At 41.2% G+C, this 27,011-nt stretch overlaps 1 protein-coding gene across 2 annotated transcripts in view; it reads left to right on the forward strand.

The window, feature by feature from the left end:
- gas7b (growth arrest-specific 7b) overlaps positions 1 to 27,011 on the forward strand; it is a 60,422-nt gene that overhangs the window by 30,033 nt on the left and 3,378 nt on the right. For both annotated transcript variants that reach the window (XM_032574049.1, XM_032574050.1), the window contains exons 3-11: positions 1,789 to 1,866; positions 2,791 to 2,879; positions 4,926 to 4,979; positions 10,946 to 11,035; positions 14,709 to 14,824; positions 15,081 to 15,155; positions 21,967 to 22,045; positions 24,120 to 24,248; positions 24,450 to 24,573. In XM_032574049.1, the coding sequence (XP_032429940.1) occupies positions 1,789 to 1,866; positions 2,791 to 2,879; positions 4,926 to 4,979; positions 10,946 to 11,035; positions 14,709 to 14,824; positions 15,081 to 15,155; positions 21,967 to 22,045; positions 24,120 to 24,248; positions 24,450 to 24,573 (834 nt within the window). The remainder of the gene's footprint in view (positions 1 to 1,788; positions 1,867 to 2,790; positions 2,880 to 4,925; positions 4,980 to 10,945; positions 11,036 to 14,708; positions 14,825 to 15,080; positions 15,156 to 21,966; positions 22,046 to 24,119; positions 24,249 to 24,449; positions 24,574 to 27,011) is intronic.

Consider the following 27,011-nt stretch of genomic DNA (forward strand, 5'->3'; position numbering starts at 1 on the left):
GCGATCAGCCCGAAACCTGGGAGTAGTGATGGACTCTGACCTGAACCTCCAGAGCCACATAAAGACAGTTACAAAGTCGGCCTTCTATCACCTGAAGAACATTTCCAGGATTAAAGGACTAATGTCTCAGCCAGATCTAGAGAAACTCATCCATGCGTTCATCTTCAGTCGTATTGATTATTGCAACAGTGTCTTCACAGGTCTATCCAACAAATCAATCAAACAGCTGCAGCTGATCCAGAATGCTGCTGCTCGCGTTCTCACTAAAACCAGGAAGATAGAGCACATAACACCAGTTTTAAAGTCCCTCCACTGGCTCCCTGTAGCTCAAAGAATAGACTTTAAAATACTGTTGTTAGTTTATAAATCACTGAACGGCTTAGCACCACAATACATTAAAGATCTGCTGTTGTTGTATCAACCTTCCAGACCTCTCAGGTCTTCTGGTTCTGGTTCTGCTCCGCATCCCCAGAACCAGAACCAAACAAGGAGAAGCAGCTTTCAGCATCTATGCACCACAAATTTGGAACAAACTTCCAGAAAACTGTAAAACAGCTGAAACACTGACTTCTTTTAAATCTCAACTAAAAACCCACCTGTTAAAATTGTATTTGAAACGTAATCAATTACAAATTTATTGATGGAACTTGACTTAATGCTGTGTTTTGATTGTTGATTCTATGTTGCATTGTGTTTCTGTGTTTGTAATGACGTAAAGCACTTTGAAATGCCTTGCTGCTGAAATGTGCTATACAAATAAAATTTGATTGATTGATTGACTAGAGTTCATTTGGAGAGCTGTGGATCCGTAATCAAACTCCGAAGCGCCGCCTTCAAACCTCGGTACGGTTGAAGTGAACTTTGCCGTGGTTTGAATGAATATGTGAATGCCAAGCAGACTGGAGACTCCTCCAACAGCTGGAGGTGGATTAAAGTGCAAGGCATTCTGGGTAAATTTAACCTGAACAAACGTGTGAGTCTAGCACTAGTAGTAGAAATGGCAAAGACAAAAAATAAGTTCTACAATACAATAAAATTTGACAAAGTTTCATTTCGTTTACGTTTCGTAATGAAGGACGTTGCGCTCAAGTCTTCTTCAGAGGTTTTCATGTTGTTTCCTTCAGTGCTTCTTGGTGCAGTGCCACCACAGGCGAGGGGGTGAACTTGTTTTTCAAAGAGTTTGGATTGCTTCACACGGTGCAGTGCGCCAGCTGAAACAACTGTTGCAATTTTGGTCGCCACTCGAACCGAGTCTGTCAGATTATCAGGTGTGAAAACACCCTAGAATGTTACGCTTACTGTGTTCCTCTGTCACATAAACATAATTGTATGAAGCACATGAAACTCTGTGCATCCTCTTAATGAGAGGATGAACAACAACAACAAAAATGTCTTCAGTTAGAGGCTTCTTGAGATGCACTGTAATGCTGACTGCTACAGGAGCTTCTTTCAGCCCACCCCAACTACAACAACTCTGAAGAAACTTTGATAATACAAGTTATAAGAGTTAATTTTCCTCTAGGATTACTAAAGAATATTTGAAGTGAATTGAATTGAATTTATATAATTTAGATATCAAAGTTATTACTCCTAAGTGATTATGTACTGGCTGGAAAGAAAAGTCTGAGTGTTTTTTAAAAATGATTACTATTATTACCATCTGCAAGAAATGCCAAGTTTGCATCTGTAGATGGAATCACTTCTTCTTATTCCTTCCCACAAATAGTTGCAACTGTTTCTTAACACTTCCTATACTCTCTACCCCCCCTCCCCACCTCCTTCCCTCAGAGACCACATGGGAGAAGCCGTCCAGCGTCCCCGGGACTCCCAAGAGCTCCATCCGACACAAGAACTCTCTGCCAGCAGGTGCCTTAACTGCTCTCTCTTCTACTCCGTTTCTTTCACTTCAACTTCCTCAAGTGTCAGTGCCCTGGGGCTGGGAATTCTCCTAAGATTCCACGGTGGCACAAAGCCTCGGCTCATGCTCACCACACACAGACACTTCCTGTGACTAACTTTATCTGCAGCCGCGAACTGAGGAACTGAGGAGTCCTCTGTCTCCCGCTTTGGCCCTGCTCCTAAAGGCGAACGGGCAGAAAGAGGCAGGAAGGTTCTCTGGATGTTTCCACATACGGAAACAAACTTCATTCACTCATTCATCTCCCTTGTTAGGAAGAAAAAGCCAGAACGTCACAGTCTGAACGGTAAAGTTTTGAAAATGTGCTTTCTAGTCAAATGCTTAGAGAAGGACAGTGTGACGAGTGAAAGATTGAATTTGACCCCACGAGGAAATAGGACAATAAATCAATAACATATATTGATAGAGATGTGATTGATATCAAAACATCTGATAGAATATTTGATCACTCCGATCCAGAACTGCACAGCATTCTGGGGGATGTAGGCAGAAATGACTTCATAAATGTACATGCTGTTTTAGCACACTTTTAGCGTAATTCATTTGCTTCTGGAAATGTAGCTAATATTGTTATGCAAGTGGGTTTATTTTGGTTAAGGCTATGTTAGCTAGCTAGACAGCTACATTGCTGTAGCTTGTAAATGTTTTGCTTGCCCATAATTGCGTATATAGCAGGTTTCTGTGGTTTCAGCTGAACTCGGCATTGAACCATCACAAAGAATTGCAAGTCAGAATTCTGACTGTGAGAGTTGGAGTTTCACAGTCATCATCACTAACATTACACCTTGATGACTGAAACTTACCCACTCGTCTTCAGTGTGGAAAACCTGGTAACTCTTCATCTCACCTTTCTGTCTCATTTATTCGTGCAGTGAATGGATTCCACTCAGGCGGTAGCCCCATGCATCACGGTGACCATTCACACAACAGCCTGGTTAAGAAGAGCAGCACAGAGCCCCAGGTAAAGCTTCATCGCTTTTGTTATTTTGTGTTTGGCCTTTCTTTGTTTTGTTTTATTTTTTTCAATTCAGAAAGGCTCAAGACAAGATTTGAATTATTTTAAACTGCTTCCTTGAAATCTGTTTCATCATAGCAATTAAAACCCACTATGTCCAGCGATCTTTCCTGTAAGTCCACTCTCATTTAATCTTTGATTTTCTTTTTGGTCAGGATTAAACCACCTCTCTCTTTCCCCTCATTAAATAAATAAGCTGATGGCTGTAGGAGCTGATTAAACCCTCCTACAGTAAATTTTCCCTTGATCATAATTAGCCTAGTAGTCATGGAGATATTACACACCATCCGCCCACCACTTACAGTCAATGTCTCCATACTCTTCTTACTTTATAGTCATACATTCAATTACAGGGTGCAGATCTAAAAAGATCTCTCCAGTGAGTCCTGGGTCTGCCTCTCAAGGAGATGTTTAAGACACTTTTCTTAGTAACCCAACTAGAGAGCATCCTGACCAAAAGCGACTCGTGTAGTATTTGGGAAAGCTGCAACGTCAGTCCACAAAGCTCATGCCTATAGCTGTTAGTTGCAAATTAGACCTGCTGGTAGCTTTGCAATGTTAGGCTCTCACTCAATACTACCAAAACAAACTTAACCTCCTCCACATGAGGCAGTAACCTAATCTGGAAGCAGAGGCAGTACTCAACCTTTTTCTAACTTCAAACTACGCCTTTAGATTTGTAGGTGCTAATCCTCAACCAGTGCCTCATTTTTTATTTCCCCCCCCCCCCCCCCAAGGAGAATCCATTGATTGTTACAAATAAAAGTGCTTAGTCAAGAAGGCCAGAAGGACCTTATCATTTTTAAAAAGCGAAGATCCAAAATCTGAGATCTTTTGCTCAGTGTCTTTGCCTGGAAATTCTGTTCATTAACGTCATCAACAGAATTGGACCAATAAACCTGGTGGCAATCCAAGATTTTGTTTGAACAAGTCTGGCTTATTATGGCCAATGTAAGCCAAATGTTACTCCCAAAATATCCTGCAAGACTCTACAAAAGACATTCTCTCGAGTCCTATCCACGTCAACAAACCAGGCATCCTTAAAGGTCTTTGTAACCTCCAATGTTCCATAGACACAAACTCAACTGGTTCTCCTGAAGTTAAAGATTCAGCCATCATGGGACTCCTTGCAGAAAGCCCAGCACCTCCAGAGTCGTTAAGGTGCTTTCTGGATCCCCAGGGTCTTTCACTATGGGGTTTTCTAATGAAGTCACTGACTCGGCACCAGTCCATCTCAAGTTTCTCGATATCTTTTGCCAACCTGAAAGCTGTATCAGTTGGTTTGAGAAGAACCTCAAAGTCCCCCTTTTATTGCTTCAATATCCATAATTGATTTCAGCAGCACCCATTTAAAACGGTACACCCTGTTGGCAAATCAATGGTTTATGTCGGACAGCTTTTTGTGGTGTTACAGACTAGGTGTTGAAATACGCCCTTATACAAATACATCTCTCTGGGCGTGCCGTGGTGGCGGAGGGGTTAGCGCAACCCACATTCAGGCAAAACGTGGCCTCGACGCGGCTGTCGCGGGTTCGACTCCCGGACCCGACGACATTTACCGCATGTCTTCCCCCCTCTCCTTCCCTCTTTCCTGTCAGCCTACTTTGAAAAAAGGGACACTAGAGCCGACAAAAAGACTCCTTGCGGGGCGATAAAAAAAAAACCCCCATCTCTGTTGCATTTGAACTCACCTAGATACTTTATTTCAGTTCTCTACCGAAGTGATTGAAATCACACACAAATATGCACACTCCTGCACAAAAGAGAGAGAGAGCAATCATTCTTTACTTTGCTCTGCAGAACTACCTCCACACACACAAACATTGGCAGCACAAGAACAGAATGCACTAGTCGGACTCATTCGGCCAACGCATAGAAAATAACTTTGATCACATTGCGTGTTTGTTTGGAGTAACAGAGTGTTGGTGTCGCGCAGTCATGTCTGACGCAGAGGACTGGAGCTTTGACGGAGTGTTCCTCTTCTCTCTGCAGAGCCCGGGATCAACATCACCGACCAGGAAACAGAACAAAGAGACAACGGTTACGGTGAGTTTTGGTGATTGGAAGAAATGGCTAACTGAGCAACTCCTGAAAAGCAGCTCTACACCATTATTCCTTTTGTACCAAACTATACACTTGGCACAATGGACTCAGTCAATCATTTTTTTCCTGGAAACTGCCAAACCCAAACTCATCTATTGGTTTGCCAGACAAAGTGGGATAGTTAATCATCCAGCCAAAAATGTCTCCTCTGCTCTAGAGTCCAGTGGCAGCACTGCATCGAACATTTTGCCGATCTAAGGCTTTGATGCAACTACAGTACTTGGTCATGATAACTGATTCAATTAAGCTGTTTATGAATTGTTTTTCAGCTAATTTCAAGGCCATATGAAGTTGGAAGTCTATAGCTATTGACTGCAGGAAGTTGGTAATATTTGCAAACAGTGAATCTCAGCATCCTCCATGATGTTACACGTCTTACCTGAGTTCCACCTTGCTATTATATCTCTAACAGTTGATTGTAAAGTATTTAGCAGTGAGGAAATTTCACAACTGGGCTTGCTCTACAGGTGTCATCCTATCACAGTACCATGCTGGAGTTCACTGATCTCCTGAGAACGACCCATGAAATGGTTTTAGAATAATTTGGCATGGCTAGGTGCTTGATTTACTACATATGGTGATTTACTACATACTACATAATTTACCCAAATTAAATAATTTGAAAAGGTGACCCAATAGTTTTGACAAAATAGTGTAAAGGTGTCTTCACACCTTATATTCCGGTAGAGCCTGTTTGATTGTAGTTGAAAAGTGCAACATTTGTTACCTTTTCAACTGGTGCAGTTCACTTTCACACTGCATTGTCTCAAACGAACCAAACCATTTGTAAAACGTGTTCCCCACGTCGCCTGTGATGATAATGCACCAAGAACTACTGAAGGAAGCAACACAAAAACCACCGAAGAGGACATGAGTGCAACTTAAATCTCAATAAAATATAAACAAAAATGGAGGAGTGTAAGATTTTAGCATTTGTAGATTTTTTTCTTTTTCTCTTTGGAATGAGTCTATGAACCCAGAATGCCCTACAGTTCGCTTCCTGCTTTCGGAGCAATCTCCGGTCCGCTTGGCATTCATGTATGCATTCGAACCACACCACAGTTCACTTCAACTGAACCGAGACCTAGGTTTTTAGGCGGACCAGAGCTCGCTTTTTTGATCCACATCAGACTTCGATTGCGTATTCACACCTCAAACAAACAAGACTTTCTAGGCAAACAAACCAGAGTTTGATTAAAGCGGACTAAACAGGGCTGGTGTGAATGCACCTTGAGTTTAAGCATTCATGTCCACCGTTGCCTTGTAAAGTCTTGCTTCATGGTGGCACATTTGCTTTGTCTGAGCCAGTGGTCCCCAACCTTTTTAGTCTGGCGGACCGGTCAGCCCTTTGCAATTTTGCTGCGGACCGGGGGCGGGCGTCGTAAGTATCGAGTAGGGGCAGGGTGTGGGGCTAACCCGCTCATTTTTTCGCGGTGTTACGTTCCAAAAATAACCCGCGATAGGCGAAATCCGCAAAGTAGGAACCTTTATTTTTTTTACAATTATTATACAATAAAATACTCCATAATACATTGAAACCAAAGAACAAAACCTTTTTACAGGCCCAAACATTTGTTTAACAAATAAAATGTACTGTATAAACAATTTTTTTTAATTTTTTTTACAAATAACTACTGTACTGTAAAATAATAATTTTAATATGAACTGAAGGCGGATTCCCGTGCCTGAATTGCTGAGATCAGCGCCGCCCCACCGCGACCTGAGTCATTGGATTAGAAAGGGAGAAAATAAAAAATTATTATGAAAAAAAAACAAAACAAAGAACAGTAGGACAAATAGTGACTCGCGTGTATTTCACTGCTCTTCTGACTGAGCCTCTGCATCCTGACTCCGCCCTATAGCGTTTTTTTCTTCTTCTTCTAAAGCCCGCGGTGCAGGTGTGTTTTTTCGAGAGAACATAGTTATCGGTAGTTGTTGTCGCTCTTTTTTCTTCTGGGCAAAAAGATTCTTATAAACCGACATGCCACCATCGATTATGTTAAATTTGGCAAGCTGTTTTATGTACGTGTACATATTATACCGCAACGTTGTTGACACACAGGTAGAGAAGAAGCGGAGAGACTGTTTAGCCAATCAGAATGCAGAACACAATGGACGATGCAAATCCGTGAAGCAGCGAGACCATGAAAGGTGAACCGCGAAATAGCGAGGATTCACAGTACTCCGATGTTGTTTTGTTACTCATTCTGCTGCAAGTTGGCTCAATTTTGATGCGCAAGACGTAACCGGTAAAATCCAGTTTAGGATTTTCAAAATAAAAGATCCGGAAGTAGTTCATTATTTCTTGCGCGGCCCGGTACCAATTGGTCCGCAGACCGCCCGGTGGTTGGGGACCACTGGTCTAAGCAACAGTTTGTTGTTTTAACAGAACATTATGAGCTCTTCACTTTTTTTTCACACTTGAGCTGTCAGCCCTCCGACTCGGTTTAGAACCTCTAAACATCAACATGTGGTATGCTGAAACGGCCCAGCTGTGTGAATCTCACAGTCATCGCATGACCATTGGCAGCAGTTAGTTCGCACATACCGCTCAACAGCTGACAGCATTTTAGTCCGTTCGAAATGTCTGATTCCCCCTGCCAAATTCTGTCTGGGCATGTGGGCTGATAAAAATGACTAACATTACCAAATTAGTTTGGGATTTCAGCAACAAGGTTCATTTAGCTATTTTAAAAGAACTCTTTGGGAGTTCTGTTCGGAGTGATGGGAGTCACTCTGGTGCCATGACGCGTACATTTTCTATGTGGAATGTTGTCATTTTCATTTTGAGCTCCTGTGTTAGCGAAATAGCACAGACCGACCAGCTTCTGTAACGTACACACAGCAGCCTTGGCTGAAGCCGTGCTTCACCCACGTCTAGTTTGTTTTTCACATGTGAGGTAGGTGCAAAGAAAGCCTCTTTCCAGCAAGATCAAAAGGATGAAAATCTCACTGTATTGTATTTTCATGAGCCATAAAACACCTCAGGCCACTTCTGTTTGTGCTAATTGCAAATGCACAAAAAAAAACAACAAAAGTAGCCGCACAGCTGTAGATACACACACAGCTGGTTCAGCGAAGCGTCTGGTGAGAACCTGGTGGTAGCTTTCTGAAACTTTCCCATGTGGACAACTGGAACATGCAGCCGCTGCAGGCCTAAGACGGAGGGGACGGGCTTTTTAAACAAGCATGCAGTTGGAAAATCTCTGCCAATTATTCGGTTAATAACCAAGGCCCCACTCTAGCAACACGTGACTGTGGAAAATGACTGACAATCACACTTTTCACAGTCGATGCTTATTTAGCAGTTTAACCATGACGTGGTAATTACAGTTCCTCACATCAGCTTTTAGAGCATGTTCATTGTTAAGACTTTATATTCTAAATGTATCTGAGAGGCGTATGCAGCATCTCACAAAGTGCTAACAATAGCAGCAGCTTTGTGAGTTGGGCTGTTTCTTATTGTTGTTTACGAGACAAAACTCAAGTGAAGAATGAGTCTGTTGACCTGCTGTAATTATAAAACTGTTTTGCTAATTCTGCAAGATGCTGGTATTTTGTGGAGCATAGTCTCCACTCAGTTTGTGTATCAGTAAGTGGAGTCAGTGTGTGGAATCATTTGAATATAGGTTTGAACTTAAGTCCAAACATAAAACTGTTCCAATGATCATATAGACAGATGATTATTGCTGGATTTAACATATAATATTATTAGACAATTATTGTTTGTGTGTTTTGTGTTGACGCTAGTTTTGTTTCTTGGTGAAATTGATAGAAATAATAAATCTTCATCCACTGTAGCTAAACTTAAATAGATACTATATTGATAGGTTTTATTATTATAAGTATGTATATAAGATTACATAGGTGGATAAGGAGTGAAAATTTAGAAAAGTTTATTCTTCAACCCAATATGAACACGTAAAACAAAAGTTTTGACATCATGGTTTATGCTGTACTTTCTTCGCTCATATTAAAAAACAAACACAAAGTCAGGCAGTAGAAACAGACACAGGATTGCTTCTTGAGTTGTTTTGGTAAGTTTTTCTTAAAGGAAAACACTACTATGTAGCAAATTATGTTACAATTTGAACCAATTTGGTGAATTACTGCCACCTAGTGGCAGTGTTGGCTTTGTGTTTTGACTAGGTGTTTAAAAAACGAATTCATCAAACCGAGATTCATAAATTAGTTACATTTGAAACCAGAAGTTTACATACACCAAATAAATTGCCTTGGCACTGGGACACACCCCGCGCTTTTCGGATTTAGAAAAATAAGCTAAAAGAAAAATAATATTTAAGATAACTTTTTATTTTCTGTCATATAAAATATCAATAAGGTGCATTTAAGTTTGTAGTTTAATTGTCACAACGGGAATGGGTGCTGGATGTTATGTTAGAAATTTGGGGATAATTCGAATCAATGACTCTCACTCTTTACGCTCCTTATCGCCTTTGTTCATCAAGGAATGTGTCAAACAAATGTAGCCTCTCATTGGAGATCTTGACAAAAGGAAGCAGGGGTTTTGTTTAAAGCCCTTCTAACACTCTAACCCTTTACCTCTACTGAGGAGGCGTTTCCCTCTGAGAAATTATAACACATATTCTAAAGTAAACTTGGAAAAGAGGCCTTTTACTCCCTTTCTTTCCATGGCAGTTTTAATATTGCCTCTGGAAAAGTCATCAGCAGACTTCTGCTTACCAGCTTCCTCTGCACAGAGAGGCTGTGCCAACGGGCTGCCACTGACGTTTTGTTGAAACAAAGCTGTGCATCTTCCCTGCAGGCTGAGAAAGACAGAAGTTGTGGTTATGAAGATGCAGTTTCTTTTTTTTCTGGGGGATATTTTGTTGGACGCCTCCGACGCAAAAGACGTAAAGAAAAAAAACAACCTTAGCGATACTTTGGGTAAACTTGCAGCTCTCTGAAACTTACTTCTCCTCCGTGGTTTAATTGAAAGCAGTTGTTTATGCTTTTTGCATGTGATAGAGGAAGTAATTGCAACCACATTTTGATCAGACGTATAGTGCTGGTGACTCTGAGGAAGAAAACCGACAAACTGCTGTTAACGTTTGCAGGACAATTTAAAAAGCAATATTAGGTAATTCAGGATGTTGGTTGATAAGTTCACAGTGTTGTGTCAGAACACCACCGCGACACACACTGAAAATACCTTCCCTAAGATGAATAAAAACGGGAAACAGAGGTGAGCTGTGTCGCATTTAAATCATTCTCTGTTTTGGTGTGTCCTGGTTGCAGAGCGAGAGTGCAAACTATATTAAGATGCATGTATACATTCATCTCAATCAGTCAGAATATTACTTTCTTTCTGAAATTAAACTTTAAAAAAGTGAAGTTCAAATGTTATATAGATTAATAACACTTAAAAGTCGTGTTTTCCAAGCATTCATTTCTGTTAGTGTCTAGAATTTGGGTTTACAGCTCATAAAAACTCAAAATTCAGTTTCCCTGTAAACCTCCACATTAAAGAGGAAATATTTTTATAAAATTATAGACTGCTGTGTTTTGACTGTAATCATGGGAAAACTGCTGACTTGACAGTTCTCCGGCAGAAAGACAAGTTTAAAGAAACTGGCTTTTCGCAGAGTGCTGCATACAGGCATGTTCATGTAAAGTTTATTAAGTGAGTAAATAAGTAAACTTTATCTACATGTCAGAGTTCAGTGGTCAAAAACCAACAAAGTGTTACATAATAAAACAAATGTGTGGAAAAATAGTGGTGGAAAAATCTGAGCTGCTTGAGGAAAGCGCCTCTGCTGATGAGCTTCATGGAGATGCAGATTTCATTTTCCAATAACTTCTCTAATGACCATAGTGTCGCTATTCTTAATAGGTCCAACACTCCGATACAGATCCATCACCAACCTCTCTCTGTCTTCATCCCACAGATCAACTGTGTGACGTTTCCGTCTCCGATCTTTATGGCCGAACAGCAGCTGCTGAAACCCGACGAGTGGAGCTACTGTGACTACTTCTGGGTAAGTTTTCCTCAAGGTTCTGCACATTCATTTCTGCATTTCAGTTTTCATAGCATTCTGAACAAAATGGGGATGGTTACAGCTCTCCACTGTTCTACTTTGCTGTTCTTCCTTCAAACATGCCATAAGATGTGCAAGAGTTACCCTTCCGTGATCCACTGTCATGTTATTTAGGACACAAACTCTTGATCACACACTCTCACTGTGTGGATGCAGAGTTGCGTCACTTCTAGATGTAAGTTGATGCTCTACAGAAGAGAATATTGGTTGTCTTTTGGAAAGAATGTGAGGAATTAGTACAGTCTTTGAAACATTCACAGAGAATTATTTTGTAAACAATTACTGCATAACTGCTAATGTAACTATATAAATAGGTTACATTCATTAATTTGTTTCTTTATGTAGCCCTTCACATATTCACTACACTGGTGACCAAACTGTGTCACAAAATCTATATAAAAAGTACAATTTAATATAGCAGAGGAAACAAAACAGAACAAACAAGGCAGGTGAAATCAGAAGTGTCATCACATTTTCAGGTAATAAAAACCTGAATAATAAAAAAGAAAAGTCTTGACTTAAGAAGGACAAGTTCAGGTATAGATCAAAGGTCTGATTTCACAGTTGAGGTGCGGCCAGGGAAAAATATTGGTTGTCTGTGGAACTGTAAGTAAACATTGAATAGAAAATCTCAATAACTCAGATAATAACTCAATAACTCACTTAAAATCTACGATTAGTCAACATGGAGAAAATAGAAGCAGGTGTGATGTGTTTTCGTTTTGGGAGTGGAGGTTAGCGGCGAGCTGCTACGTGCTAAGCATGTTGGGTACAATAGTCAATTCTCGAACTGATGACAACATGAACGGCCGTCTCAGGCTCACTGCGGTTTAAAAAAGGCTTGACCTAGGGGCGTGCCGTGGTGGCGTAGCGGTTAGCGCGACCCGTATTTGGAGGCCTTGAGTCCTCGACGTGGCCGTCGCGGGTTCGACTCCCGGACCCGACGATATTTGCCGCATGTCTTCCCTCCTCTCCTTCCCCGTTTCCTGTCAGCCTACTATCACATAAGGGACACTAGAGCCCACAAAAGACCCCCTGGAGGGGTAAAAAGAAAAAAAAAAGGCTTGACCTTAGTCCGAAGGCGCAGATGGCAAAAGAGAAAAACACTACTTCAAGCATCTATTGGAAACGAATAGAGCAAAATGAATTGTAGCGTTAGCATTAGCCTTTAGCACGAGGAGTGTCTGGTGAAGGAGTAACAGTAGCCTGATGAAAACCTACAGATAAGCTCAAAATTATAATTTTAAGTCATTTTAATTATTTAAAATTATTCTTATCCAACCAAGAAGTTCATCTCAATTTGGAAATTACATGAGGTTGGAGCAACTCCGTGTCATCACCTTAATCTTTCTCTTACCTCACAGATTATCCATCAGATTCGAGTTCCAACAAAATGCTATTACTACTTCCAATTGAAACTGGAAGACTACTTTAAAGTTGAATCATTTTGGACTCGGCTGCATGAGGCTTTGCAGAGACATGTTTTAAAAAACCATCATCAAATCACCATGTGAACCTCTAAAGTGGATAGAGAGGCTTCACGGCCAAACATGTTGTTTTCCCTTCCATTTGTTTCCATCTCTGGATTATTTCTCTCAACATATTTTTTAAATTTTGAACTAGAGAACAAATTATAGAGCGAAGTTGGAAGATGGAGATGCTCTACTAGGGGAAACGAGTTGTGATGGAGGAGAAATTATAGACCCTGTCTCTGCTGACAAAGTCCTTCCTGAGGGGGGGAAAATCTCCAAGCTAGCTTCCTTACGAGTCAGTGAGAACAAAAAAACCTAAGCAAAAAATAACACCAGATCTTTTCATCTTTCGACGTGAGTCCACTCTGCAGACAGAGAGTCAGCGCCGGGCTGTTCCGTGATACAGAACACGGCACAGTGGGATGACACGGTACCAAGTAACGGGCTGGAACGCAGCGAGCCAGCGGGCCTCTGCTGCTCTGTTTGGACATCTCCCACCCCTGCAGTGTAATCTCTACCAGGTGCACGCCGTGCTTGTAGCACTCTGACACACTGCAGTCACTTCCAGAGGGGGGAATATTCTTATCGAATGTTTTGGAAAAAGATTTCTCTCTGTAAAAGGAAAATCAAAATATTTTTGAGAATTAGTAGAATTTATTTTTGTGTCTGAAGACGCACCATCATAGTCCTCGGTTTGATTGGGGACCAAAATTGCGGCATTTGTTACGTTTTCAGCTGCATCGGCTTGATTTCACGTTACACTGCGTCAAACAAGCCAAACCTTTTTCCCCTCCTCACCTGTGGTGGCGCTGCACCAAGAACCACTGAATGAAACAATATGAAAAGCTCTGAAGAAGACATGAGCGCAACTTCCTTCTTCACAAAATGTAAACAAAATTAGTGGTGTCAGATTTTAGCAGTTGAAGAATTTTGTTTTTGGTAAAAAAAAAAAAAAAACATGAGCCATTTCTCCCACTATTGCAAGGCACAGGCATTTGTTTTTCTTGTATTTACCCACGATGCCCTGGACTATAACACACTTCCTGCTTTTGGGGTGGCCTCTGGTCTGATTGCCATTCATATGGGGATTCAACCCACACTAGAGTTCACTTCAACCAGGTTTTTAGGTGGACCAGAGTTCTCAATTTTTAGTCCACTTCATAGTTTGATAAGGCATTCACACCTTCCTAAACGAACCGGATTTTCTTGGCAAATAAAGTAGAGTTCACTTAAAGCGCAGTAAGCAGGACTGCTGTGAATGATGCACCCTGAAATGCCCACCTGTGCAAACTTGTAGAGATAAAGGCTGACATTTACCCTCCTCCTCCACCTGGCATGTACCCACATATCATCACTGACTGTAAAAATGTGCAAGACGTTCCCTCCATGTGTTTTATTGTGCTGGAACCGCATCATCTCTTTAACCGATGACGTGGTCAAAGGGTTCCTCGACACATTCACCTTTGTTCCACTGAGCCACAGTCATCGTTTCCTTCTGCTGGTTCTAGTTTAGATTTTCTAGACGTTAATCCCATTTCTTTCAGATGATTTTATGCAGTTTGCTCACAGATTTTCACCACATTTTCTGCATTTTGTTTCCAGAACACATGAGTTTAAATTGTCTGTTCTGACAGAAGCGAGGATGTTTCCCTTTTGCAGCCTTAATTTTGTGCTTATTTTTCAATCCAGTTGACTTGTACCGATAAATCGGCCCAGATTTCCTTAAATTTGTGAGATTTGGTAGAGATTGGTCAGTACTTGCACATAAAATCTGTAAGTGCGCGGTTGGCAATAGTCGCCCCCTTTCCCCTACTTTTGCCAACTTAGCAACTTTATCGCCACATTTTGCAACGTTTTCATTCAAAAAAAAAATAAAAATCAGCATTGGTCAAAATCAGAATTGGCAGGTCAAGCTTTTTAGAGATTGGTGATTGGTCAGAAAACTGCAATCTGTGCATCCCTACTGGAAACAACCAACATCTTCTGTCCACACTATTCGTAGAAGAAGAGGCGGAGATGTCAATCTGTCGGGGTGCAAAACCGGTGGAAACGGACCTCTGCTGCATTTTAATGTAGTTCTGATCTCATTGGTTCTTTTTCCTCAATGCATTTCTTGTGCACTTGCTGTGTTTATCTCCCAGGCTGACAGGAAGGATCCCCAGGGCAACGGTTGCATCACTGGATTCGAGGTTCTGTTGCAGAAACAGCTCAAGGGTAAACAGATGCAGAAAGAGATGGCCGAGTTCATACGAGAAAGGTATCGGCTTTTCTGATCTTCCTTCACCGCTCAGCACTGTTTGTTTGTTTGGTTTTTTTTGTCACGTTACCATGAAAACCAAGGAGCTGTCATTAAACAAAACCATTTCCTCCTGTTTTGTTTTGCCTTTTTTTTCTTCTTCTTCTTCTGCTCATTTATGCACATCACTCCATTTATTGCACAACAGAGGAAACGCAGATGGAAACCAAGTTTCATAAAAGCTGTGTTGTAATCGAGTTCTCTCCGTCCCTCCCAGGATAAAGATAGAAGAAGAGTACGCCAAGAATCTCTCGAAGCTCTCGCAGATCCCTCTAGCAAGCCAGGAAGAAGGGTGAGTGACAGTGGAAAAAAAAAATAAAAAATCAAAATCTCTACACCCACCTATTGGTCTCAGAGGAGGCTGTCACACACATGGCTGCATAAATGAATTTTTTCTAAAGAAACACATGTCAGTTCTGTAGAAACGGTACGCCTGCCTGGCCTGCTTAGTTTGTTGCTTTAAGCATACGCAGATTTTGAAGTCCACACTTCTAGGGTCTGTATTTTGAAGTAATATTTTCATATTTTACTATGTTGAAAGAAAGGAATAGTTAGAATAGGTCAGAATATTTTCCTGAAATATTTATAAATCAGGGAACGATATTCAAGCAGGTCAAAGAAAGATACGTTTTGTTTAACTTTGCTTCTTCTCACTCCTTTTCGAATATTTTATCTGTTTTCTTTGTTTATTGTGCTTCTTTAAGTTTTATTTGAGATTGTGAAACATGTCATTTTGTAAAAATAAAATCTATTTTAATAAGGCATCATGTGCATATTTGAAATAAATAATAATAATGTAAAAGAAGTTTGTTGCTCAAAAATGAACAGTCACTCCAGCATCTGTCGTCCATTTGTTGCTATTTTCCATTTCGCGTTACATTTTAACAAATAATAATTTTTAATAAACTTATTTTCTTTGGTGGGGAAGCTTAACAAAACCCCAAAAGTAGCATGCACACTTCTATTTAGCATGGCAGTCAATGGTTTGGGCTTGCATAGAGCTTTTCCTTATTGACATAGAATCTAAAAGAGACTGGGTATTGTCTCTATTAAACATAGGGGTGTGTTTATTTGCGCAATAATTCATATTTTCACTTACAGCACCTCATGTAAGCATGCATTGCCAAAATGCAAAATCTTACCAAGTATTTTTTGTCCAATGTTTTAGATCTTAGAACACTTTGAAATAAGATAAAACTAACTTAGAAGTAACTTTTAAGCTTGTTTGAAGTCAAGAACTCTTTAATATTGAGGGAAAAGTACTGGTTATAAGTGGAATAATCTGCCAGTGGAACAAGATATTATAATTTAAAGATACTTAGTAATATTTTGTGATTTTGCAGTGTAGGCTGCTTACCCAAAGCAGTAACACTTTATTTGAAGGGGTGTTCATAAGACTGACATGAGGCTGTCATCAACATAACACCTGAATGAAAAACATGAATGGTTATGACAGTTGTCATGAAGTGTCATTCAGTAAATAATAACATTTTTAATGCAAAGTTGCCTTAAAAGTCAATTTTTCTTCGGCATTGTTTGGTAGATAATGACACTTTAATGCAAAGTTGGCACTTTTAATTGACTTTTAATGCAACTTTTAAAGCAACTTTGCATTAAAAGTGTCATTATCTACCGAATGACACCTCATGACAAGTCATAAATATTCATAAAGACTCCTTCATGTTCATAACAGGTGTTATGTCGTTTGTCACAGTGTCATGTCAGTCTTATTCACACCCCTTCAAATTAAGTGTTACTTAAAATACCAAGCTGTGTCAAGATTACAGTCATATGTTTATCATTTAAAGTTAAATTAATGAGCAAAAATTTTTTTTCACATCACTATATTTAAAAAAAAAAAACACATTTAAGAGATGAACCGATGTTTCACCTCAGCTTCAAGTAGTTCTGTTTGGTGTAAATTTGCAGTAAAGTTAAATTAGTCAGACATTTAGGCTGCTTCACGTCAAATAACCGACCAGTCGAGGCGTCCCGTTGTGAGTTGAGGTCCTGAGGACATTTTGGTGCCGCTACGCTGCAACCCGTGACGGCTGTTACAGCTGAGCAGAGGAGAGAAGGGCAAAAACCCACGCCTGGGAAGGAGGGAGTGAGGAAGGAGGTGTGACGCGGTGGCGATGGGGGGCCTCCGTGAGGCTCCTGCAGAGTGTAAGAAAGTTTTCAGTGGCTCTTCTTCTGACAGCAGAGGGGTTGGGGGTTCATGCTGAGATCAGCTCTTTGTCTGGTCTGCTGAAGGAGCAATGAAAATGGAAAAGTAACAGGAAGCCGAGCGAGACACGACTCGCAGAAGATGAGAAGCTGTGGACTCTGACCGTGACACTTGCTATTTAGCTCGTCTTATTAAGAAATTCCAGAAGGAAACGGTGACTCTGCATAGCAACATGACAACTTGTTTTTGTGTGTGTGGGGGGGTGCGTGTGTGTGTGTGTGTTTTGCAGATGCACAAGTGAAAAACTAGCCTCTTATAATTCATAAACTCATAAATGTCATTTTTGGTGATTTATGGTTAGGGTTCTAGGGCAGCAGGGAAAATTCGTAATTCAGACACTTTGGCTGCTTAGTCAAAAATTATAACAAAAACAATGTGTTCAGTGTTGGGTGCAGTTTTTGGTAGGATAATATATTTCAAGTGATATTCTGGAAAAATCAGCATGATATTAATATTTTTGCCCTTGTGTTGAATTTAAAGAGTCAAAACGGTGATCAATATTGCCACATTCAGCAATATATTCCTGTTATGAACGTAGGCCAACCATGCAGATGTTCTTTCATGTTTCTACTAATGCATATTTACGCACTTACTTTTTCTTTGGGATGATATTTGTTGTAAAGTGGCACTACATAAATAAATGTAGTATTTTTATGGCTATTTTCCACTTATAATTTCTTGTTTCTCTATATTAATTGTGGAATGTTTAATATTTTACAGTATTTCTGTTGAGTGTCTTATCCGCATTTTGCCCAGATCACTCTTTGACCAAATCAAAGGCTACTCTGTCTGAACTCTTGCGCCAAATTACAGCCCTATAGTACAATACTTATTTAGGAAAGTGATGCTAATTTGATGCCAGTAAGGCAGTTGTCTTTTTAGTTCATGTTTTTATTTCTTAGAGACAAATGATTTAAATTCATGATAAAGGAAAACTTACACAGCGAAATACATGATGTGAATATTTTCGCTTGCTGACTAGTCTTGCTAACAGGTAGCTAGCTTGCTAACAGGTAGCTAGCTTGCTAACTACTAGTCGGTGAATTTTACAGATGTTTTGTTGTTTTTGTTGGTACCTCTCTGAATTTATAGATTTAATTACATTCTTAGTGTGGCGTCAGAGGAAAGGAGGGGAATTGGAGGTGACTGCTTAATTTAGCAATGTTTAATGAGGCTAACCCTCCCCTGCAGGGTTTAGCGAACATACATGTAAGCTAGCTCCATCATATTAACACGGTGACAGAGAGTGGGTCGGAGCCGTCCTTAACAGAATCCAGATTATGCCAGCCTGCTCGGTCTGCCCACACCCACAAAAGTCCAGCACAATACTTTCATTATGCTTCGCCTCAGGCTGGCTCTGTTGTTGGGACGGGACAATCAGCGTTTTGTTGCTCGGTTCCTCCGATCCGACCAGAACCAGCCGTCTGTTTATTCCTGAATTTACCACTTGTTTGGTCGAGATGCGGCCGTGAGGCATGTGACATTTTTTCTTAAGCTGCAGATTCTACTCCGTATCAGATTTGCAAAATCAAAGGGGGTCTACAGCGGGAGATCACTTTCCCTCCAAAATCCAATGTGTTGTTGGAAACAATTGCCTGTCAGAGGGGCATGTAGGGGTGTGGACGTTTGACGGATCCACTTTACCGAGCCCGAATAATATTTGAAGTGGCACTAAGCTTCTACAACTTTAAGTCACAAGACACAAAAATTATGCGTTTTTCTGTTAGTTTCTTTGTGTTCTCCATCATTCTCATGTCAACTCCAGCACATTTATTCATTAACTCTGGACTTGCTTCAGCAAATAAAATGGTCTCTTCACAGCCATGATATGCAATATAAATGCAGTTTTACAATTTTAAACAAAGACTGGAGCAAAACCTTATATCCCTATCACTTTTTAAAGGGCGTTGTCGTTTTCTTAAATTGTCTTCTCACTCATCTTCACTGTGTCTTTTTAAAGTATTTAGCCTGAAAGAATTCAACACTTTCTTGTTGAAAAAGTTTTTACATCTCTGAGCTCCATCACACTTCAATCTTAACCATCTCACTCAAAGCTAACTTTGCCATCCAAGAAGCTAAAGATTGTTAGCCTAGAGCTGTAAAAAACAGAACATCAGGACATTTTTGTTTTATTTCTAGATAACAGAAAAGCAACTAACTTGTACAAAATAATTTAATATAGTTAATAAAAAAAAACATGTCAAAAAGCACATAATTTCAATGTACCGTTCAAAACTGTTCACGAAAAGACAGATTCCTAGTTTCTGCCTGTTTCTGTGAAAACAAAAAGAAATGCTGCTTCCAGGATTGCTCAGTTTTTATCATTTGAGAATTTATTAGTAATTATTAAGCCACAAAGGAGGGTCTAATGCAGTGGTAGATTCAGTGAATCTACCTTCTCTTGACTCTAATTGGGTCCTTTTCCCTTATTTTCAGAGACTAATGAAGTAACCTTACATTTTGTTCAATCCTTTCCACTCTTCCTTTCACCAGCTGTGAGTTATTTGAAGGTTTGCTGAGAAAGTTTCAGTGTTGCTTGTTCACAAAAAAAGGTTCCTTTGGTCATGTTCATTGTTCCACCATGTCGTCTGTGTCTAACATGCTGCTTTGGTTTAAAGCAAACCACTGCAAAAACCATCACTTTAAGCCGTATCATCTTTCTCTTGTAGCCTCCAGTTTGTACAACCAAATGTTCATCTGGCTGTAAATATTATGCTATGTAAACATGGATCACAGCAGTGGTGGGAGTGGGATTCCTGGGTCGACATTCCGGTGGTAATAGCTCAGTTTTTGTACATCTTCTCTGCGTTCTGTCAGAATCACTAAGCAAATATCACCGAATGTCTGCACAAAACCACACAGTCAGCACAGAGAGAGAGGCTCAATAACAAGTTATCTCATGATAGACACATGGTCAATATTAGTGGATAATACTTCTGATAGAATAGTCAATACTTTCATGGAACTTCTATCCAGAGCCCCACGGCATTCTGGGAGATGTAGGCAGAGGAAATGCTTTAGCCGCTCAACCTCTCACAGCCAGCTACGCAAGGTTGGTGGCATCAACTGACTCGCTTGCTTTTTGGTTACCTAGCAACAACTCGTTGAGTAACGTGTGGTTGCCTAGCAACAACTTGTTGAGTAACTAGCGCAGCAGCGGTTTAAGGTTTTGCCATCGAGCCTCATAAATGCTTAAAGTAAAAGAAATATCATGCCGCCTGTTTGGCTGGATTTCAGATATATAAAGCAAAAAAATTAATAAATAAATAAAATAATCAATAATTATCAATATCGACTGACATGAAGCGCTTATATCGTGATACGTTTTTCAGTCATGTTGTCCACTCCTAATATCGGATGTGGATATTGCCTCAAATTTTCAAATCTGGGGCGTGCCGTGGTGGCGTAGCGGTTAGCGCGACCCGTATTTGGAGGCCTTCAGTCCTCGACGCGGCCGTCGCGGGTTCGACTCCCGGACCTGACGACATTTACCGCATGTCTTCCCCCCTCTCCTTCCCCGTTTCCTGTCAGCCTACTGTCATATAAGGGACACTAGAGCCCACGAAAGACCCCCTAGAGGGGAGAAGAAAAATAAAATTTTCAAATCTGTGCATCCCTACAGGAGGGAGAACCAAAACTCCAAATTGTAGGATTTATATTGTGATCTCCAGATTTAGAGGGTGAAATGTATTTAAATTTTAAAAATAGCTCATCTTTGACTTGATAATTATTTCTTGTGGGTTTTCCATGTTGCTGGGAATCTTTACTCTATAACACAGGTGTCAAACTCCAGTCCTCAAGGGCCGCTGTCCTGCAGTTTTTAGATGTGCCACAGGTACAAAACACTGGAATGAAATGGCTTAATTACCTCCTCCTTGTGTAGATCAGTTCTCCAGAGCCTTGCTAATGACCTAATTATTCTATTCAGGTGTGGTGCAGCAGAGGCACATCTAAAAGTTGCAGGACTGCGGCCCTGGAGGACTGGAGTTTGAGACCCCTGTTCTGTAACATTTGGTTGGACCTAGAAGATTATGAAGTATTTTTATAATTCTGCCTCGTTTTGAGTTGTTTGTTAGTCGGCTTTCGTTATGGAGAGTTGCCTTAATTTTGAGACACATATCCAGTCATTGCTTCCTTTTTTTTTTTTGTAAAGTTGGTCACAACTCGAAGGCATTCGCTGTGAAATGGGTTTTTTGCAGCTCTGGACGTGTTGGATGCCGCGGCTCCGCAGGTGCCAGGCTTTCCCCCGGCCAGCGTCAGGAATGCGTTGGATGCCAGAGAGAGGGAATTCCGCGCATGTCTTCCATTCAGAGCGAGGCTTTGAAGCGAGCCGCTCGCCCGAAAAGACCGTCGGTCCTGAATCCCAGTGGCCTTGTGCCTCTTGACTATCCGCCTGCTGGCTGATGCTTTTACAGTCCTCAGTTTAATGAAAAACAAAAGGGTCATCCAGCCGGCCCATGTATTTTTTTTTTCTTCTTCTTCCTTTCTCTCAGGCAAACCCAACGTCTGGATTATTAAAGAGACAAACGATGAGTGTCTCCCGGCTGTGTTGAGCTCATGGCTGAGAGGAGACTCGGATATCTGATGTCTCGTAGTTCAATGGCCCGTTGAACTCACTGCGGCTTAGCTCGCTTGATTCATTGGCTGCTTGTGTCTGAATGAACTTTTGCACTGGCGGCTCCTGGGCCCCATTTGTGTGCGGTTGACAGTCTGCATGTGTGTGTGTGTCACGAGCTTGTCTCCTCATACCTGTGCCTATCGTCATGGCAACTACCCCCCCCTGTTTCATCTCATCTAATAAATCACGTGGAGTCGTTTTGATGAAGGTATTTACAGCTTGTGATCTCCTAACTCCGCCCGTCTTATCTGTTCCCAGGACTCTGGGAGAGGCATGGGCCCAGCTGAAGAAGAGCCTGGCAGATGAAGCCGAGGTTCATCTGAAGTTCTCTTCAAAGGTAATCTGCTTTACTTCACGATGTTTAGATCTGAGGCTAAGAAGGAGCTAAGGCAGCATCACTGAATCTGTTGCCTGCAGGTTTCGTTTCCGACAGATCAGTGCTCTGAACAGGAAGGAAGTGTGGGATCCTCACCTGAGTCCATACTTTGTGGAACTATATTTTTTTGTGTGTAATACCTAGAGCTACGGAGTTACAGTTTTATTTTTTTATTCTGGTCTGTCAGATTTGATGGCGTGCCCAAAATTTACAACAGATACTCGATAGATTTAGATTCGGACTTTGACCAGGCCATTCCAACAACTTGATATGTTTTGATTTAACCATTTTCAGTGAATCGTAGACCCTTTCTCTGCCATTCATAGGGTTGCGATGACTTCCTGAAGGCGGAGCTTCAGAAAGAGCAGGAGTTTCTTAAAGACACAGACGCCCAATTTCAAGGCTTTAAAATTTCTTCTTAGTCATAATCATACAGCATATTTATAACAACTGAAGGTAACATAGTTACTTTATTGTGCTATAAAATGGCACTATATGCCTGGAAAACACATAATAGTGCACCTTTAAAAACATAAGATCAAACTATTGCATCTTTCTCCAACAAGCTGTATTTACACTGAGATTGTGTCAGACTCAGGGGGAGTCTAGTTACTGATTAGGCACATGGAGGCCTTTCAGCTGACTGACTGAAGCAGCTTTTGAAGGCAGTTGGATTTGTTTTCAGAATGCTACAGAAATGGGGCTGAATATTAATCTACACCACACTTTTTAGATTTTTATTTGTAAAAAAAACCAAAACGTTGAAAACCATTTATGTCCATTTCAAAACGGCTGCACTATTTTGTGTAGATGCTTCACATAAAATCTTTAATACCATGCATTTATGTTTGTATTGTGATAAAATTAGAGAAAAAACCAACACGTCCTGCAATCTGCGAATCACTTTCCCTCGTTTGAAGACGCACGCTAACCCACCCGCTTGTCACCATCTCTATTGTATGGTGGTGCGACCTCCTGCTTTCTCTGTGACCATGGAAACAGACTTATTGCTGACTGTGCAAATGAGTCCGGATTGCGTTTGTGTTTTATTTCCGCTTTCAATTCAGGCCAAGTTTCCAACATTTGAGCACGCAACTCTGCAAATAAGAGGAGATCGTTTCAGAAAACATGCCACCGACAGTCAGTTGCAAGGCCTCCAAGTGTGAAAAACACACATCCCAATTAACTTTTCACGTTTGATTAGTTGAAGATGAAGCAGGGGAGAGGAGAGAGAGGCAGAAACCCGTCCTCGGTGATGTTATGCTCCAGAGATGCACAGATGTGCCGCATTCTTCCAGATTCTCAGGAGACAGGAAGGATTTGAGTGGGAATGATCTTTGAGTGATGGGCTGCGGCGTCGACTACAGGAAGGAGCTGCACTCCTTATTCACGGCTGACAGCTGGGGCAGAACGCCACGTCTCTTATTAGGATCATTAAACCAGCGACGCACTCGCTGCAAAAACTAAAAACCGACATGATCTTGTCACATTCGTTTTGCTGGAAGCGCCTGTGTTTACGTAAACTCTCCACAGGCTCGGGAATCAGGAAAAGGAAGCAGAGCGGTTTGGATAAGTCCGTAGTTTCGGATTTATCATCCTCACAAGCTCGGCGAGAGAGGATGATGACATAATGTGGAAAGCTACTCAAGAGCATGAGCTAATTAAGGCTTTTGGTCTATATTCGTATGCAAACGGGTTGAAATCGTATCCTCTTGTGATTCAAAGCCTAAGCTTATAATTCTCTCAGGAAAAGCATCAGTAGATAAGGATGTCAAATAGTGATGCATCAATTTAATCCAGATAAAAACTAGTGATGGAAACTTGTTCCCATGTTAAATAAAAACTGAAAACATGCAAATCTATAAATGAGCAGTGATTTCAGACTGAAGGAAAACTGAAGTGTAGAACAATTCAGTCCAGGTTTGATTGGTCCACATGTGACGGTTCTCCTGCTCTGCCCTTTCTCAAGAAACGGGGTAAACATTCTTTTGTTTGTTCTTTGGATGTGCTGATCTCTGGTTCGTTTTGTGAGCAGCTCCAGAGCGAAGTGGAGAAACCTTTCCTGACGTTCAGAGAGAACTTCAAGAAGGACATGAAGAGGTTCGACCACCACATCGCCGACCTGCGGAAGCAGCTCGTCGGCCGTTACGCAGCCGTGGAGAAGGTGAGACCAGACTCAGTTTGTTCATCTTCCGCACATCTTCCATGAGAGTCATCTTTTTTTCATCACTATGATGAAAAGACCACATTTTAAAGAAAAGACCTAGTCAACAGGACTTGGTTCTCTCAAAGTAAGCGTTTTTTGTTATATCTGTTTCATATTGGAGTTTTTTTGTTGTTTTTTAAAAAATTTTATCTCGTTCAGGCTCGGAAAGCTCTGTCCGACAGACAGAAGGAGCTGGAGTTAAAGACCCAGCAGCTGGAGAGCAAGCTCACCAGCAAGACCGAGGAGGAGATCAAGAAGGCTCGCAGGAAATCCACACAAGCAGGTCAGAGCAGAGGTCATCCTGGGGTCGGGGTTCCCACGTCTGGGTTTGTTGTTTTAGCTCGGCCAGAGCGCCTCCTGCTTATTTATGCCGCACGTCTGCTGTGATCACTGAGGCTGGTTAATCCTGACTGACTGGTGTTGTTCTGGGGACGCGCTGGCTATGGGATAGAAGAGTTACTTCCTGTCTGCAGAAACCTTCGCCTTTAACATCAGAACAGCAGATATGTGTGTGTAATAAATAGTTGCCTTTTGAATACCTTCTCCTGCCTTTTAACTTCATTCTCAACACCCCGCCGATAGGACTTCCACACTGAAGAGTGTTGATGGTAGCATGACACGTTTGCATTTTCTGTAGGTATAGTGCATTCACTGACTGGAAAACATTTGGATTTATGACGTTTTGACTGCCAGATCCACCAATCATGGCTGGTCCAGCTAAAGGTGCATCTCCAATAATTAGTTTTACAGAGGGCACTCATCATTTTGAATGTTTTCTCTTCTCTTAGATCTTCCTATAATTGTTAACCAAATCGTGGTGAAGTCATCCATATAAAATCTCCTAGAGTCATATAGTCACACTCCCAGTTAATCCCTGTTAATAATTATCTTAAAGGAAATTACATCTGAATCCTCCTCCGCTGTTTTTTTCAGCCCCTTCATTGGATCGGCCACTTGAGGCTGTCTGTGAACCGACTTGCTGAGTTGGTCTGTTTTTGTACCAGTCATGCACTTTATTGGGGCTGAGAGCCACAATGGGATTTTAAAAAAAACCCAAACACTTATTTATTATTTTTAAAGCCAGAGTGTTACAGAGGCAAGATGAAGGCTAGAAACAGAAACATTTCCTGCTCCATCAGTCTGTTCACACCAGACTGAGAGCTGTGGGTGCAAACTGGCTTTATTACCCCAGGAGAGGAAGGGAAAGGGGGGAGGTGCACTCCCACATGCTGCACAAATACACAACCATTAATTATCTGATGGCCAAAAACATCCCGCCCACTAAGTTAATTCATGGCTTCGTGGGTTTCGGAATAAAACGTTAAATGTACAGTGAACCACTGCGTTAAGGCGGAATAAGTTACTTTTTTACCATCTAACGAGTTTTTGGGGATAAAAGTTGAATTCTCTCCACTTAGTGTTTGAGCTCCCTCTAGTGGCGACGTGATTATTACATCGATTATTCAGAAGAGATCTGCCACACTGTGAGCCACTTCAAGCATTCGTCATGAGTGAAGCGTCAGTGTAGGCATAATGAATAAGCAACAATATCGGCTTATCGCTACGGTAGCTGGATATCACTTATTATGGGATATAAAGGAACCTTTGCAACCTGATAATGTAATGAAGAGATGAGGGATTTTCTCAAGGATTAAGCCGTTGCACAAAGAGAGAGATCTCTGAATCGTATTACCTAATGGAAACAGCTACCAGTTTTATGTTCCAGACAAAACGATGTGTTTCACCCTTCGGAGCCTTGGTGGCGCTGCCTGACACAGTTCAATCAACAAGTGATCTTGGACACGCGCCACTTCTTTGATGCTCTCCCGGGTCACGCCATGCCCTTACAACCTACTGAGCCCCACAAAGCCTGAGAGTAAAGCAGAAAATAAAACGGTACCTATCCACGTCAGAACCTGGGCAGTTGGAGACATCCTGAAACCTTCTCCATTGCACCTGTCATTGTAAAGCAAAATAACGACGGCTGGAAATTTGTCTGCCCTTTAGATAAACAGTGATTTCAGCTGGACTCTATGCGGAAATTGAGTTATCTGAGTATTTTATGCCATGACAAAAATAAAAGCCTAGCAGGCCTCGTGGTTTTTCATGTTTAATAGGTGCGATACCTCAGGAATGTCCATGGTTAAGAGGCAAACTCTCAGCCAGACGGTGACGTTGTGAGTCAAGCAGGCACAACCACATGCTGTCACATGGAAGAAGGAACGCTCCATCCCAGCACAGTCTCACACAGAGCCAGCCCTGCTGCCTGCTCCTTATGCAACATGGAGAAAACAGAATGCAGAAACCAGAGAGGAGACTCTGACCAAAACAACTAAATCATGGCATCTGCTTGCTCATAATAAAGTCATTTGCGCTCAGATTTTCATGCCTTTCATAATCTTACCATTGTATTAACGGTAAATGAATAAACAAATGTTAGTGGCTTCTTTGAGTTTATTGTTTTGTGTCTTTTAACATGAGAACATTCTTAAGCTGTTAGAAGATCTCGTTGACTGCACACTATTATGTTCCAGAAACCAGAACACTAACTTGAAAAAGACAGAACCAAGAACCTTTAGAACATTACTCTGTTCTGCTTTGCTGGCATCTGTTTGAACAGCCTTTCAATCTTCTCTGTCTCTGGACTTTGACTAGGCCATGAAATATTTTTTTTCCTGTGCTAGCAGGAGGAGTCACAGCTGGAGTCACAACCCGCCATCT

The sequence above is a fragment of the Xiphophorus hellerii genome, chromosome 10 (assembly GCF_003331165.1).
Source record: "Xiphophorus hellerii strain 12219 chromosome 10, Xiphophorus_hellerii-4.1, whole genome shotgun sequence".
Taxonomy (NCBI): domain Eukaryota; kingdom Metazoa; phylum Chordata; class Actinopteri; order Cyprinodontiformes; family Poeciliidae; genus Xiphophorus; species Xiphophorus hellerii.